The sequence below is a fragment of the Lepus europaeus genome, chromosome 3, assembly GCF_033115175.1.
Source record: "Lepus europaeus isolate LE1 chromosome 3, mLepTim1.pri, whole genome shotgun sequence".
Taxonomy (NCBI): domain Eukaryota; kingdom Metazoa; phylum Chordata; class Mammalia; order Lagomorpha; family Leporidae; genus Lepus; species Lepus europaeus.
The window spans coordinates 39,228,520-39,245,071 of record NC_084829.1 but is presented as its reverse complement, the minus strand read 5'-3'; the positions used below and the strand labels follow the sequence as shown (position 1 = coordinate 39,245,071).

At 42.3% G+C, this 16,552-nt stretch overlaps 1 protein-coding gene across 2 annotated transcripts in view; it reads right to left on the bottom strand.

Annotated features, from left to right (window-relative positions):
* Window positions 1–16,552, bottom strand: part of DNAH8 (dynein axonemal heavy chain 8) — a 310,883-nt gene that overhangs the window by 166,983 nt on the left and 127,348 nt on the right. For both annotated transcript variants that reach the window (XM_062187476.1, XM_062187477.1), the window contains exons 39-45: window positions 15,467–15,639; window positions 13,316–13,494; window positions 7,472–7,659; window positions 5,513–5,599; window positions 5,312–5,419; window positions 4,367–4,501; window positions 2,476–2,637 (exon numbers count right to left, since the gene is read on the bottom strand). In XM_062187476.1, coding sequence (XP_062043460.1) covers window positions 2,476–2,637; window positions 4,367–4,501; window positions 5,312–5,419; window positions 5,513–5,599; window positions 7,472–7,659; window positions 13,316–13,494; window positions 15,467–15,639 — 1,032 coding nt within the window. The remainder of the gene's footprint in view (window positions 1–2,475; window positions 2,638–4,366; window positions 4,502–5,311; window positions 5,420–5,512; window positions 5,600–7,471; window positions 7,660–13,315; window positions 13,495–15,466; window positions 15,640–16,552) is intronic.

Genomic DNA, 16,552 nt, shown 5'->3' with positions numbered 1-16,552 from the left:
TGCATTCAGGATCTAGTTACTGCTTCTCAATGACTACTCCTTGTGATTTAGGTTTGCTGACACCTAACGGTTCTACCCGAAACTCTACGCATCCAATGTGATGATGTCGTCCCCTGGTGGTAGAAGGCAGCAGCGCAAGCATTGCAGTGAACATCCAGGATTCACAGGGCCTTCTGTTAACATTTTCTTCTTTCTCCTATCCTTTTCCTTCGTCTTTAAAAAAAAAAAAAAAAAAACTATGTGAAAGGCAGAGATAAGACAGACAGACAGACAGACAGAGATCTTCCATCCTCTGGTTCACTTCCCAAATGCCTGCAATAGTCAGGGTTCGGCCAGGTCAAGACCAGGAGCCCAGAACTCCATCCGAGTCTCCCACGTGGATGGCAGGGATTCAACCAATCGGAGCCATTACCTGCTGCCTCCAAGAGAGTGGATTTTCAAGCAGCTGGAATTGGAAGTTGATCTGGGACTTAAACCCAGTCACTCTGATACTGGATAAAAATGTCCCAAGCAGTGTCTGCACCACTCCACCAAATGCCTGCCTCCAAAAAGCACATCTTGAATGAGGATTCATGCGCAGGTGACTTAGGGAGCGTTCCCAAGAGAAATGGATTAGGGAGCAGGGAAGCAAACAGGAAATGGGAAGAAGCCAAGCAAGGTGTGACGGAAGACACCTGCAGAGAATAAACTTCCGCCAAATCCTGTGGGCACTCTGCAGTGTAAGTCACAGCTCGGTAACTGCCCTGCCTGAAGCAGGGGAGCTGGATTTTCCCGTCCATCACCCATGAGTCCTTCTCCAAGGGGAGCATGGTTTGGAGGCAGGTGGGAAATAAACTCCCAGGCACTGCCTGCCACAACATTGCTCCTGTCCCCGCTTTTGCAGTTAGAAGCAAAAGCACACGGGCACGGGGCAGAGGACACACAGACACCATAAAAGGATCCAAGATCTACGAAGAACCTGAGGAGTTTCTGTGACATCAACATGGAGCCCACTATTCTAATGGCAACCCGTTGAGATGACCGGGGATGTGGGGGGTGTGGTGTGGTTTAATACTCCATATACTGTATGCATATCATATTTAAATTGCCTCCCAGCAATTAAGAAAATTTAAATGGTTCCCAATACATGGATGATGAAAAATCCTTAAACTTCTCTCCATGTTTCCTTGAAAGCTTTGGATATGTGTCATGCACTTGCACAGCTTATAATTTGGCAAAAAGCTAAGTTAAACTAAGAATTGTTATTCTTTTTCAATGAAGTTTTTGACACTTGCCACAATTTCAGCTCCTCCATTTTTTTCAAAAGGTCCAGATAATTCTGCCAAAGCAACAACTCATAATGATTTGATCCCATGTCCCTACTACAGGTTTTTATTTTACTTTGTTTTCTCTCTCTCTCTCTTTTTTTTTTTTTTTTGGACAGGCAGAGTGGACAGTGAGAGAGACAGAGAGAAAGGTCTTCCTTTGCCGTTGGTTCACCCTCCAATGGCCATTGAGGCCAGTGCACTGGGGCCGGCACACCGCGCTGATCCAAAGGCAGGAGCCAGGTGCTCCTCCTGGTCTCCTATGGGGTGCAGGGCCCAAGGACCTGGGCCATCCTCCACTGCACTCCCTGGCCACAGCAGAGAGCTGGCCTGGAAGAGGGGCAACCGGGACAGAATCCGGCGCCCCGACCGGGACTAGAACCCGGTGTGCCGGCGCCGCTAGGCAGAGGATTAGCCTGTGGAGCCACGGCGCCGGCCCTATTTACTTTGTTTTAAAGATTTTAATTATTTGAGAGGTAGAGTTAGAGAGAGAGAGAGAGAGGTCTTCCATTGCTGATTCATTCCCCAGATGTCCACAACGGCAGGAGCTGAGCCGATCTGGAGCCAGGAACCAAGAGCTTCTTCTGTGTCTCCCACATGGATGCAGGGGTCCCAACAGTTGAGCCATCTTCCACTGCTTTCCCAAGCCATAGCAAAGACAGCTGGATCAGAAGAGGAGCAGCCGGGACGTGGGCTGCTGGCACCACAGGTGGAGGTTTAGCCTGCTGTGTCACAGCACCGGCCCCTGCCACAGGTTTTTATCTCAGCTAAGGAAAAGGCTGGACAGAAAGGCACCAGAAGTTTAGGCGAAGGTGAAGGAAACAACCTGTCGACCACAAAGCGGGAGTGAAGGAGTGTTCCCACCCAATTCCTCAGGCAGCACTGCCAGACTGGTACAAGAGGCCCTGTGCGCCGAGCTCCTGGCTCCCCACCAACCTTCTAACCACGTGCAAGTAAGCTGTAGCAAATTACAGTTTGCTTACTACGAGGCAGGGCACTCCCAAGCCATCACTCCAAAAACACAAACATGTCCCCCCGAGGACTCCTCTTGCAGTGAGGTGCACGTGGTGCTTTAATGCGAAGGAAAACTAACCTGCGTTCTAGCTTAGTCATGACGATCTTCAGCAACACATTCTTAAATTATACAGATAATAAATTAAACTTTCCTTACCTGTACAAGTTTGAGGTTCCAGGGTGGGTGGTTAATCAAGCCTTCCAGCTGAACCTGATTGGCTACTGCAGCCTGCAGTTCTGTGTAAGTACTACTGTCCAGTTGTAATCCTGGAAACAGGTCATTGATTAAGCTGAGGAAGAGGGGCTCATCTTCATCAACCTAAGGAGGCACAGGGTTAAATAAGATTGCTCGTTCCGTCAAGAACTATTTACCAACTAGCTGGAAATGTGCATAGCACTATCACTTTATGCCCAGAGAATCAGCTATTTCTCTCCCAATCAGACTTGCATCCTCTAGTACTCCCAGTGGATCCATGGGCACCAAAGGTCCCTGGCAGCCAACATCTTTTACAATCCAGCCTCCATCTGCTGTTCTAGGATTTTATCTCATTGCTTTATCACATGAACGCTCTGCTTCTCCCCGACTGGGATTCTCATCAACCTTAAAAACAAGTATTTTACAGTCCCTAGCCATGAGAATAGCATATGAACATTTCATTTAAATTAGGAAAACACCCATAACCCTGTGTGACTTTTTCCAGCTTTGGCTGGAAAACTGAAAGCAGTGCTCTGCCTTTTCTTTTCTTTTTTTTTTTTAATATTTATTTATTTGTTTTAAAGTCAAAGTTACAGAGAGAGAGGGAGACACAGAGATTTCCATCCACTGGGCATTCCCCAGAGAGCTGCAGCAGCCAGGGCTGGGCAAGGCTGAAGCCAGGAGCTTCTTCCAGGTCTCCCATGTGGGTGGCAAGGGCCCAAGCACTTCAGCCATCTTCTGATATTTTCTCAGGGGCGTTAACATGAAGCTGGATAGGAAGTAGAGCAGCCGGGACTCAAGCCAGTACCCATATATGACACCAGCACTTCAGGTGGCAGCTTCACCCGCTATGGCACAACACTGGCCCCTCTGCCTTTCTTAAAATACTAGGTTGTGCAGTCTACGTGCCACGTCTTGAATATCAGTTCACAGACTGCTCCATTTCCCCAAGTTCCACTCCTGATTTCTCCTCCTACTCCAAAGCTTCCCTGAGGCTTTCTGGAACACTTGTCTGGGAGTTTCAAGAACACCATTTTCTAGGGGAGGCAGTGAGCTGTACTGGAAGGAGCAGAGGATTTGGCATCCCAAACTCTCATGGATTGTCATTTCAGCTTCTCAGCTGTTGTGATTCTAGGTTAGTCCTCCAACGTCTCTGAGTCCCAGCTCATACCTGAGCAAAGTGACAATAAACAAGCTGGCCATCCACAGCCCACAGAGTCCCCGTGAGGCTCAAACAAGACAGCACACCTGAGAAGCCTTATAATAGGAAGCAACTATACAGCTGGCAACGGTGAGGTTTTGTAACCAGGCTGTGAGCTTCCTCAGAACCCACTTCCTCCATCTTACATGTCCACAGTGGACAGTAAGTGGACGTAGAAGCTCTTGAACTAATACCACATGAGTTCAAAATAACCCAATATACTTATGACAAGCATGAAAGCAGTGATACAGCTCTTTCTTACTTTCCATGGCTAACTTCTAATACATATTTGGAAAATAAGAATGGTGTTGATCTGAGCTAAGCTAGTCATATTCAGAGGAAGCAACAAGTTCTTGTGATGCCCTATGAATTCAGATTTTCCGAATTAGAATGTCTGTTATAGTATGCATAATGGTAGAGAAGGGGATTGAAATTTTGGGGTTGAAGTCCACTGATTATCTGTTTAACTGCACAGCTGGTTAAGGGAGCCACGTCCAGTCCCCAGTGGTCATCCAAGATGGGGAGGGGGAGATTGCCCTCTAATGGAAGCTTCCTATACCCATTTTCCCTGCTGTTACTAGTGCTCACAGCTCATAGAAAGAAATCAGGTCAAAATCTTGGAAAAGAGGTGAATTCAGGGAAGAAAGATACCAATTTAGAAAGGTTCATATCTCTCAGTCCTCTCATGACAGTGCTTAATTCACTATCTTCTGGTCTGGCTCTTTTTTGCGATCCAAGTGTTCTCAACACAGATAGAATATTTCTCAACCCAAAGTCATAGTGAACCTAAAATGGGAAAAGAGGGGGAAAAGATTACTTAACTGAAAAACCCCAAATGCCAATTCCCTCTGTACATATAGGTACATTTCCTGATACTTAGATGCTGTACGAATGGTTGAACTACAAACTAATTAGCTCAATTCTCCCATCTTTGACAAATGAAATGGTCACCCCACGCGGGGAAAAATATGTTCACACCTTAAACGCCATTTGAGAACAACACAATCGCACACAGTCTGTGTAACAATAAATTTCAAATGCATGACCAATAGGTCACATATGTACTTATATGTATGGTTTCATGTATCTAACATTCTTGAAATAAAATTATAGATATGGAGAAAAGGCTACTGGCTGCAACTGGTTAGGGAATCTGGGTAAAAGGCAGCATGAGGGAAACTGAGGGTGATGGAACAGTTCTGTATTTTGGTTAGGTGGTGGTCACACAAATCTATCCATGTGACAGCATATGAGGGCATGCATAACTGGTGAAACCTTAATAAGCTCCGTGGTTTGTCCCAATGTCAATTTTCTGGTTTTGTTGTTGTACTACAGTTACAAGATGTCAACACAGAGGAGGCAGGTGAATGGTGAATAACTCCTGGATATTTCTTTGCAATTTCCTGTGAATCGACAATTATTTCCTAATAAAAAGGGTTTGAAAATACATAGCCAGTGGGACAAATTAATTAAAATATACTTTAGAACAGAGTCAATGAGATTTTCTTTGACTCACCGATTAGCGTACATCAAGGTAAAATTGCAACATGAAAAACTAATTTCATGGCTTGGGAGTAAACAGATATGGAAAGTTACCTGTTTAGTAAGTTGCTCCTCACAGAGTTTGTAAAGAACGTAAAACTTCTGAGCCAAGATAACATTTTCAAGAAACCCACAGCTTGCAAGCTTAACTCGCATGATGATCTGGAAATTAATATGGTTAACAATCTGTCAATGGTTTAGGTGGAAAACAGGTAAGGACATCAACTCTTGCACACTTTTAAGTCCACTACATACCTGTCTATCAGGAACCATCATAGCAACGGTTCTAAACTGGATTTTTAAATTCTCCGGTAGTTCCTGGCGGCCAGCATATCCCGGGTTCTGAAAGTTGAAATATATTTAATTCTCAGCTGTTTGGTATAATTTCCTCAATACAATTCAAACCCTTCAATCAGATTCTAAGGTGGTATTGAAAAAAATATTAGGTCCATAAAATGTCCTTGTTTTCTCAAAAATGTGTATTATTGGGCCATCCATATTTTATATACTCACATCACCTCCTTTTAGGTAGCTCCAGTTCATTCATTACTAAAATCACCCACACAGTTCTAAGAAGGAAAAAATAAGCATCTGTCTATTGATTTAAAAGATAGAAAATGAAAGGATGGAAAAATAAATAAATACGTAAATAACTGTGCTCTAAAGTAGGTTATTAGAAGAGAGGAGAAAACAGAACTTTATACTGATTAGCTTACTTAGGTAATTCTTATTTCACCTCTTCAATTATTCCTCGCAGCCATAGTTATAAGGGTTCCTTGACTTTCAAAGTATCATTTAAAAAAACACCCTGGGAGTGAAACGTCCTTTTTGTTGGTTTTTAGGAAGTTAATTCAAACAACTGAATCAAATCTCAGTGATCTGAGGCTGAGCCAGCGCTGTGGCACAGCTGGTAAAGCCACTGCTTGCAGCGCCAGCATCCCATGTGGGTGCCGGTTCAAGTCCCGGCTGCTCCACTTTCAATCCAGCTCTCTGCTGTGGTCTGGGAAAGCAGTAGAAGATGGCCCAAGTCCTCGGGCCCCTGCACCCACATGGGAGACCCAGAAGAAGCTCCTGGCTTCAGATTGGTGCAGCTCCGACCATTGTGGCCAGTTGGGGAGGGAACCAGCCGATGCAAGACCTCTCTCTGCATCTCTGTAACCCTGACTTTCAAATGAATAAATCAATCTAAAAAAACAAAAACAAACAAACAAAAAAAAACCTCACTGACTCTTTGCTAAAAATAGAGATGCTTTCGGCAGCACCTTGAGCCACTTTTTTAAGCTTTCCTGAGGCCCAGCAACCTCAGCTATAAAATATCACCTCAAAGGGTGACTGCAGTCACTGGCGTTGTCAAACACTTGAGTTTCTTCCTCTTTCCAATCCCATGATGGGACTGTGCTCTTCTGCCCTCCTTGAAGCTAGCTGTGTCTATGCCACTAGCTTTAGCAAATGACTTGTCTCTCTGGGCAGAAATTCCAAGAGCAAAAGCACATTTGTATTTACTTATTTATTTAACTTATTTGAGAACCAGAGAGAAAGAAGAGCCAATGAGAGCATGCACCCATCTATTGTTCACTCCCCAAATGCCCACGAAATGAGCCATCAACTCAACCCAAGTCTCCCACGTGGGTGGCAGGAACCCAGGGACCTGAGCCGTCACTGCTGCCTCCCAGGATCTGCATTAGAGGAAGCGGGAGCCAGGTATTGAACACTAGTACTCTAATAAGGGACGTGGGTATCTTAACCTCTAGGCCACATCCCACCCCCAGGGCACAATGCTTCATGTTCCCTTTTTCTTTTGCAGTAGGAATCAGTAATGACTGAAACAGGGGCTACTTGTCAGCCTGAGTACCACAGTAAAGACATATAACACAGACCCTGGCCTCTCCACCTCCACCCAAGTCAACCCACAATGGACAAAGGCATGAGGGAGAAACTGATCCTTGTGGCGTTCCTGCAGTGAGTGCAGCGTGAGTTATGCTAATACATAAAGCTGTCAGCTTCGCATATAAATGCTCAATAATCAATAACTACTATCATTAACACATTATTACTTTATCTTCTGAGTGGGCTATTTCCAATACTCTAAAAAATCCTGGAGTAAGAGAGAATATCGCATGACTCCTGGTCATTTACCCACCGATATATGCTTCCCTTCGTTTGAATCTATAGAAATTAAACCAACCAGATTGCAATTAAAGCCTTTATCCTCACCATTGTTAAGAAGATTCCAAACTCTGGATTTAAATCAACACAATCACCATCAGAAAAAATGAACTGCTTTTTTCTCTCCTTTCTTGCTGTCAAAACAATATAAATTTGTTGGGCCGCCACTGATAAGACAGGCAGTTCGATTCTGTTAAACTCATCAAAGCAGCCCCAGGAACCTGACTGTGCAAGACCTGGCATGAAAAACAGTTAATTTGTAAAGTTTTGCTCTTCTTACAGGTCTTATCTGATCTTATACAATCATTTCTATAAAGTGCTCCCAAACAATCATACAATTTATGTAAATTTCCATATCTGGCTATTTATAAAAACCTATTTAATTTTAGTAATAAAGAGAGATTTAATTATTTGTTTAGCACCACCAAGACAGCAAAAAAGGTACACAGCCAACTTGAAAATGTAGCTACCTCATTATACCCAGGGACGCTGAAGGGTGACACAATTCGATGCAGTGTGGAAATGTCACCTTCAGTGGGGATGGGGAGGAGGGAGCCAACGTGTTTAGGGAAACTCACAAAATAAGAGATGCCCCGTCTGGGTCAGATCTCTCTGTTCCTTTTTATTGCAATGAAATAGAAATGTCAAGATGAAGGGTGAACCAGAGAACGGCCAAGGGGATTTTTATTTATTTCTTATAAAACCCGGCACAGAGAAGGATCTGGATATTGTGCACACTGCTCCTGTCTAATCTCTAAGGATGGAAACTCCATTATCTTCACTTCTACAAATGCTCCTGTTTCTTTCATTACTGCTACCTCCATCTCAGTCTTTCTCCTCTCTCCTTTAGGAATTTCCTTTAGATGGATATTGGCATTTCTGTATCTATCTCTAGGCCTCTTAAGTGTTTCTGCCAAACTTTCCATCTTTTTGTCTTTGTATAGTGTTCTCTTGGCTAGATATTCCAACTTGAATGTGTGTGTGTGTGTGTTCCAGTTTCAATTTCCAAGAATTCCAAATGCTACTTTTCTTACAACAGCTTATGTTTTAAATCGATTAAATGTGATAAATTCTGGAATCTCTCTGAAGCTATTAATTTCACGATTGAATTTTCTTCTGCTCTGTTAATTCAATTTAGCAGCCAGGTCTCTTCACTGATTTGGGTGCTTCCCTAGGTTCTTCAGATGTTTTATGGGACTCCGTTCTCCCTACATGATGATTTTTCAGTGTGTACTTCCTCGTCCCAAATGCAAACCCCTGTTTGCAGGATGCATGTCTGCATCTGGTGATTTGCAGAGGGAGGGGCGATAGGCCCCTCCTTCCAGGCAAGGGGCTTGCACACTGACCCATCTCTTACCTCACCTCTCTGGCACAAGCCCCCATCTGGGATGGGTCCCATTTCAGAGCGCTGGGTTACAACATTTGCACAGAAGGAAAAATGGGAGACAACCTTCTGGACTCCGATTTGGGTAGGCGAGGGTTTCCTTGTGTCCTACTCTGCTCGCTCTACCATCCCCAACTCTCAGGGAAGACTGAGCCACAGAACCTTCCATTTGATAAGCAAATGGTTTGGGGGGGGGGGGTTCAGGAATGTTTCAACACACAGGCCATTATGAAGAATAGTAGTGGACAGCTATGGACCCACTCATCAGATCTTAACAATTTGCTTCAGATTTCATTCTAAAGGATAGAATATTAGAACAACAAAGTTCAAGTTAATAAATGTCCCTCTTGGATCTGCAATCCCTCCATTGTCAGAAATAACTTCTAACCTAAAATCTGTGTGAGTGGGTCCTATGCAAGCTTTTAAACGTTTGGCTCCATGCATGTATTCACAAAAGCTATGTATTTTGCTCATTCAAAATTTGTATGTATATATCCAAAACACCATAATTTGATTTATTTGCTCAATATTATTTTTCTACGCTGATAATATACAGATATAATTGACTGTTTTAAAATGCTGCATTATGCAGTATTCCATAATGCAAATACACCAGCTTAAAAATTCATCGTACTCCCAGTGGATATTTGGGATGTTCCTGATCATTTGCAACAGCAGCGTAGCAGTCTTGCTCACAACTTCTGCTACACACGTGAGGAGCAGAAATGCTGGGTCAAGGATTACGTGCATCCTCACATTCACTTCCGGCTGCCAAGCTGGTTTCAGAAGCAGCTCTACCACGTCCCACACACTGAAGTCCCGAGAACGAACACTTCCGCAATTCTCACCAGCAGTGGCTTTGTCAGACTTTTCCATTTTTACCACTCTGGCAAGGGGGAGAGTGGCATCTTATTAATGTTTTATGTTGTGTTCCTCAGTGATGTGAAGGGAGTTTTAAACACTGGATATTCATCTGTTGTGAGCTCTATATGTTTAAGGGCCTTCTCTCAATCTGTAGCTTCTGTTTATTCCCTTTCTTAAGTGGAGAAATCTCACATGAAGACTATATAATTGAGCAAACCTCAAAAAAATTCATGGAAAATGAAATCAAAAGGTAGGTTTATTCTGGCACACAAAAAAATTGAGATCCATGCATATGTGAGCTCTTCAAAAGGTATGTGGTATGGATTTCAATTATATACATATACACACATATATAAGCATAGATCACATTATAAAGATATAAAATTAAACAGTCAAGTAAATACAGGCAGGAGCTAGATGAGCAATCCCTTGGGTGTCTAGCACAGGGACACCATCACATCCCATTCAAAGGAAGGGCTGAGCGAGTGAACGAGTGATAGTTAATAAAAGGAAACTCCAGTATCTTTCTCCTCAACTACATCCCCACCCCTCCCACCTTACATCTGAGCTTCGCAGGACAATCATTATTTTCTTCCTTTTCTTTTCCTTTTTTCTACTTATGTCTATACACATCTAAATAACTTATTCTTAGTTTTACCTATTTTTGAATGCTAAGTTTACTCATACCATAGATACTTTTGTGAGACTTGTTTTCTTCTCTCTGTGAGATTGCTCTGTGTCAATGCATCTTGTTGTAGTTACTCCTCTTTACAGAATTGCTTTGCAGAATTTTATACACACTGTGTGTGTGTTTTTCCATTCCTTTATATGTAATATACAAAATATATGCTCACAACTTGTGTATCCACACCACCATAGAGGACACTTGGGCTGTTTGCAGGTGGATGTTGCATGAACATATGCTCATCCCTACCCATGGCCTTGGGGCAGCAAGTGCAGCATATCTGAATATGACCCAGGAGGTGGGACAGCTAAGAATACATATGTATGCTTTTTAAAGCAAAGCCAGAAAGGACTTCTCTTCCACCGGTAGTGGAGCAGTGCCTTTGTGGCTCTGTGTCCCTGACAATGTCATACTAAGTGTGACTCTAATCACACTAAGCAGACTGTCATAGCAATAAACATTGCTTTGGTTGCTAGTCATTCATTTTTCTTCATGCATAAAATGCCTTTTCCTCATTTTTCTACTGGGATATCTTTTGCCATACACAGTATTCATATACTTGGGATGCTAACTCTTTATAGACTATATACGCTGTTAATGTCTTTTCCAAATTTCTGGCATGGCTTTTCTTTTTGTTTTTCTTTTTCTTATCGTTGATATTCATTGATGAATAGAAGTTTTTAACTTACAACAGACAAATACATCATTCTTTTCTTTTGTGATTTGTTATTTTCATAATTTAATGTTTTCTGTTCTAAAAATACAGCTATTTTCTTTAGTTACCTTCTGAAAACCAATACAGTTTTACCTTTCACATTTAGGCATTTAATCTCCCATAAGAGACTTTCATGCGTGGTGTTAAATATTAATTACATATTATCTCAGAATTATTTATTATAAAACCCCTCCCTTCAACACTGATTTACAGTACCTTCTTTGTCATATCTCCAGTGTCCTAACCCATTTCTGCATTCTCTGTTATATTCTGCTGGTCTATTTATCTACCCCTACAGCAATACCACAATCTCTTAATTATTTTCTAAATGGGATAGTTCTGTAATTTTCACTGTCTACTTTTTCTGGGTCATAAAGCTGATTTTGCGTGTTGATTTCATATACCAGGAAACTTTTTAAATTATATTTTTCTGTGGATTTGTTGAATTTTCTTTACAGTCTTACTATTATCATTTGTAAATACTGCATTTCTTTCTTCTCAACCCTTGTATTTTTGTTGTTGTCAATCCTACTGTACTGGCTAGGACCATGACGCAATGATGAATACAAGCACAGGCTGAGCATCTCCCATCCAAAATGCCTGGAGCCAGAAGTGCTTCAGATTTTTAATTTTAGAAAATCTGCATAGACTTTTTGCTGATTGAACTTCTCTAATCTGAAAATCCAAAGCCCAAATTGTTCCAAAATCCAAAATCTTTTGAGCATCATGCCAGCATTCAATAGGTTTTGGATTTTGAAACATTTCAGATTCTGGATTTTTTGACTGGGAATGCTCAACCTGGAATAAAAATAAGAACTTTATACTTCATCTCAAAGAGAATGCTTCAAGATCTTTGTCGGTATGACTTTGCCATGGATCTTCTTAATCAAATGATCCAGTGAAATCAAATGATCAAATTTATCAAATGATCATGTGAATGAGTGTCTGGGAGAGGAATCTAAGGAACATCCAGGATCAGCGTTCTAAGAAATATGTGAGCTTCCAGTGTACAAGAAACATCAGGCAGGCTGATGTGGTTACAGCAGAGAGATCAAGGGGAGAATATTAGGTGGTGTAGTCAGACGGTCAGAGCAATGCAATGGGAAGTAAGGAGGTGTGGAGTAATCAGGTAAGACAGCCCAAGTCCAGTGTGAGGATTCTGGCTTTCACTCTGAAGCCACTAGACCACTTTTAGCGGGAGTGTCAGGACCTGAGTTACATGTACCGGGATGCCTGTGGTGCTGATTTGAGACTAGGGTCGAGGGGGCAAGGGTAGACACAGGGAAACCAGTTAGGAGGCTTACTGGAATGAGTTCGGTGAGAGATGATAGTGGCTTGAATCACAATGACAGCAGCAGTGATCCAACTTGGGGTCTATTTTGAATGTAGAACCAAGAGTATTTGCTGACAAACTAAATGTGAGTAGGAGAGGAAGAGAGGAATAAAGAGAAATCAAAGATCTTTTTTTGAGCACCAGGAAGGATGGAGTGGTCATTTAGTGAAACGGGCAAGATTGAGGAAGGAGCAGATATGGGGAAGGAGCTCAAGAGGTTGGTTTTGGATATGATGAACGTGGACCTGTTAGACATTTAAGTAGAGATGTCAAGTAGGCAGTTGCACGGATAAAGTCCGGGTTTCAAAGCAAATTCTGAGCTAGAGAGAGAAATTTGGGAGTCAAGCTTGGGTCTGAGTGTGACCCCCCCAAGAGAATACATGTAGACAGGAAACAGAGATTGCCAAAGGCTGAGCTCTGAGTTTGGACTGTCCTCTAACATTTTTTCCTCTGTCCATCTGAAATCATTACTACCAACCTTTCAGGATTTTCTCAAGGTTTCCTATCTACAGATGTCCACCAACCCCTTCCCTACTTGTTTTCCAGTGTTGCTATGCTTTTGCTAAAATCTTTCATTTCAGTGGAATTTATACAGGAATGAAGTCACATGTGCCACCAACTTGATATCTTGGCCATACCTCCTCCACTATTGTTTCAGACAATTATGCATTGGTTGTATCTTCAAAATCTAATACCCATCCAGCACATGGACCACTACACTGGCAACAGCACTGAATCATACGAAATTGATATTATTCACCCATTTTTTATTATGGATCAATGTATACTAATGTTCACTATGTGTGATGGCACTTTACATTTATATTTAAAAAATAACATTAAAGGAAAATAAAAATCAAGCCACTGAAAGTAATGCAATATTGTCTGACACTTAATAATTGAACACTTGCCTTTGAAAATCCTTCCTAGGCCTCTGAAATCCATTTGATCTGAGCAGTTGAACACGACCACGTATTTTCCCAAACACCTTCCCATATCTTTGGTGGTTTCTGTTTTGCCCGTGCCCGCAGGTCCTGCTGGAGCACCTCCCATGTTCATTCCCAAAGCTTGTGCTAGCGTGATATAGCATCTGCAAGTGTTAGACAAAACTTTGTGAATATGGGGTGACACGTGTCACAGAAAAGCACCAGCAAAATGCAATGCGACTGTAATGGGCCTGTTTATTTTAGAGTTTGAGCAGCACACATTAAAGAGACAACTAAACAAGACCAGGGTACTGGATGCTCAGTAGCCCAGTGAACCACAAAATTTCTTTGGACAAACCTCCAAAGCCCTCAACCCTGACCTTCCTTTGTGGTCAGTAGGCAAACCAAATATACAGTGGTGTGCTGGCAGGTGCTTAACAACTGGCTCTCCAGGGAAAAAGCAGACCTGATTTTCATGTTAGTCCATTTCTTTGGTATAATTATTTCCAGGGGGCAGCGGTGTGGCTTAGTGGGTAAAGCCACCACCTGCAGTGATGCTGGTTTGAGTCCAGGCTGCTCCACTTCTGATCCAGCTCTCTGCTGTGGCCAGGGAAAGCAGTAGAAGATGGCCCAAGTCCTTGGGCCCCTGCACCCACGTGAGAGACCTGGAGGAAGCTCCTGGCTCCTGGCTTCGGATTGGCACAGCTCCAGCTATTGTGGCCAATTGGAGAGTGAACTAGCAAATGGAAGACCTCTCTCACTCTCTGCCTCTCCTTCTCTCTGACTTTCAAATAAATAAATAAATCTTAAAAAAAAAAAAAAAACTATTTCCACAATGGCTGATGACAAGCTACCCACGTGATATCACAAAACTGGGAAACCATGTATGTATTGGCTTTTTTTTTTTTTTACAGGCAGAGTGGACAGTGAGAGAGAGAGACAGAGAGAAATGTCTTCCTTTGCCATTGGTTCGCCCCCCAATGGCCGCCGCTGCCGGCGCACCGCGCTGATCCAAAACCAAGAGCCAGGTGCTTCCTCCTGGTCTCCTATGTGGGTGCAGGGCCCAAGCACTTGGGCCATCCTCCACTGCCCTCCTGGGCCACAGCAGAGAGCTGGCCTGGAAGAGGAGCAACCAGGACAGAATCCGGCGCCCCGACCGGGACTAGAACCCAGTATGCCGGAGCCGCAGGCAGAGGATTAGCCTATTGAGCTGCAGCGCCGGCCTGTATTGGCTTTTACAAGACCACTTTAACACAAAATTGCAAATAATTCATTCAATGATGAAATGTTTCACTCATTTAGAGAAGAGTAAATAATAATACAATGAACCTCCTAATATTCACGCTTCGGCTTCTGTTATTTTTTTTCTAAGTAAAATTTAGTAAACCTTCGTGAGACATTGAACTTAATATGTAAATACCAATGGAGGAGAAAACTAACAAATTTGTGGTACAGGGAAAGTAAAAGGGAGAGTTCAAGATAAATCACGAGAAGGCTGAAGATGTAATTTGACTATGTCACAATTCTACCTGGAGGCAGCCGTGTTTAAAGTAACGGCAGAACTAAGTGTTCTGTTAACAAATTGAAGTCAACTCTATACACATTGTCTTCTATGTACAGTATAATGAACTGAGTTTGTGGCAAACACATGTATAAAGATGAAAAGCTCATTCCTTGCCTAGACTGGAAAGAACTGTAAGGGAACTTTCCATTGACTGATTATTCAGACTCGCCCAAGAAACTTCGTTTTAGGTATCAATTTTCACATCTGAAAAACCAGGAGATTGAATTAGATGATCTCCAAGGTACCTTTCTTCTTTGCAATTCTAATGACTTCCTTGATGGCTCTAGGAATACTTTTCCATCTTGCAATCTAAAATTCATTATTAAATTACTTACAATAAAAATGCAAGCTTGCTTTTATTCTTTTATCTTTTCTACTTCATAAAAACTTAATGTGCACATACATTTAAGTAACAGTTATGGTTATTTTTGTTATTAGCCTGACTTTGATGAGCTAGCACAGTCCCAACATGACAGAGATATGCTTTTGTTAATATTTCAAATGCAATTTTAGAACAATCCCAAGCACATTATTTAATTACAAAACAGCATAACAAAAAGTAAGTTTCCTACCTATCTGTTAATGGAGTGATAACAAGACGATCAGTACATCCCAGAAATTCATTTTGGTAAATAAAATCAACATCTGTAATAGACACCACAGTTTGATCCAAATCTTCTTTAAAATAAAATCTACTCTGCTTTAGCCATTCAAAATCAGTAACTGATTTAATATGCATTTTTACCTTAAAAACATGAGATACAAAAAGGTTACATAATGAATTGCAATAGCACAAAACATAAGCATACAGGTCAGTTTTATTTACTTATTCATGAACCGATCCTACTTCATTTAGCAAATATCTATTGAGTCCTCCTTGTGCTTGACATCTGTGCTGGGTGAACAAAGACAGACATCATTTCTGCCTCTGGGGAAGTTTACATAAAAGAGCAAATGACAAATAATGAAAGAGGTAATTGCAATAAAGTATGAAAAGCGATACTAGAGAAATTCAAGGTTTATGAAAACATGTAGAGGAGGACCTATCCTAGTCTACAGGGCCTGAGGGAGCACACAGAGAAAGAAATATCCAAATGGAAACCTGAATAAATAGTAGGGATTAGCCTGGGAAATAAAAGGAAGATTTAGGAGGCCAAAAGAGACTGGCACAGTAAGAAACTGGCACCTCTGCACATCTGGGGAATCCAGGTGTCAAGAGAGAGAATGAGAGTCAGGGCTTCTCAGGGCCTCGGGAAGGGGTTTAGGAACTGTCCTCACAGCAGTGGGAGCCACTGAAGGGGTTAAACAAGGAAACACATGATTATATATGCACACATCTTCCTGCACCAGCCAAGCCACCCAACCTCCCTGGCCATCTGCATCTACCTATGGGGAAAGAGGTACTGGCCTCCCAACACCATGGGCACAAGCTCTAGTACCGGGTCCATGAGAAGAGACAGAAACCAGATAAGCACTTTTAGGAACTCTATCCCACCATCCCCACATTCTCAGGGTCTTCACCATCTTCCACTGGGAAACCCGGGGAAGCCCTCGTCCTGCCCACAGCGTCTGCTTCACCACACTGACATCCAGCAGGCCCACCTCCAGGTCACTCAAGTGACACTAACACATGGACCTCTGGCGATGATTCAACCTCC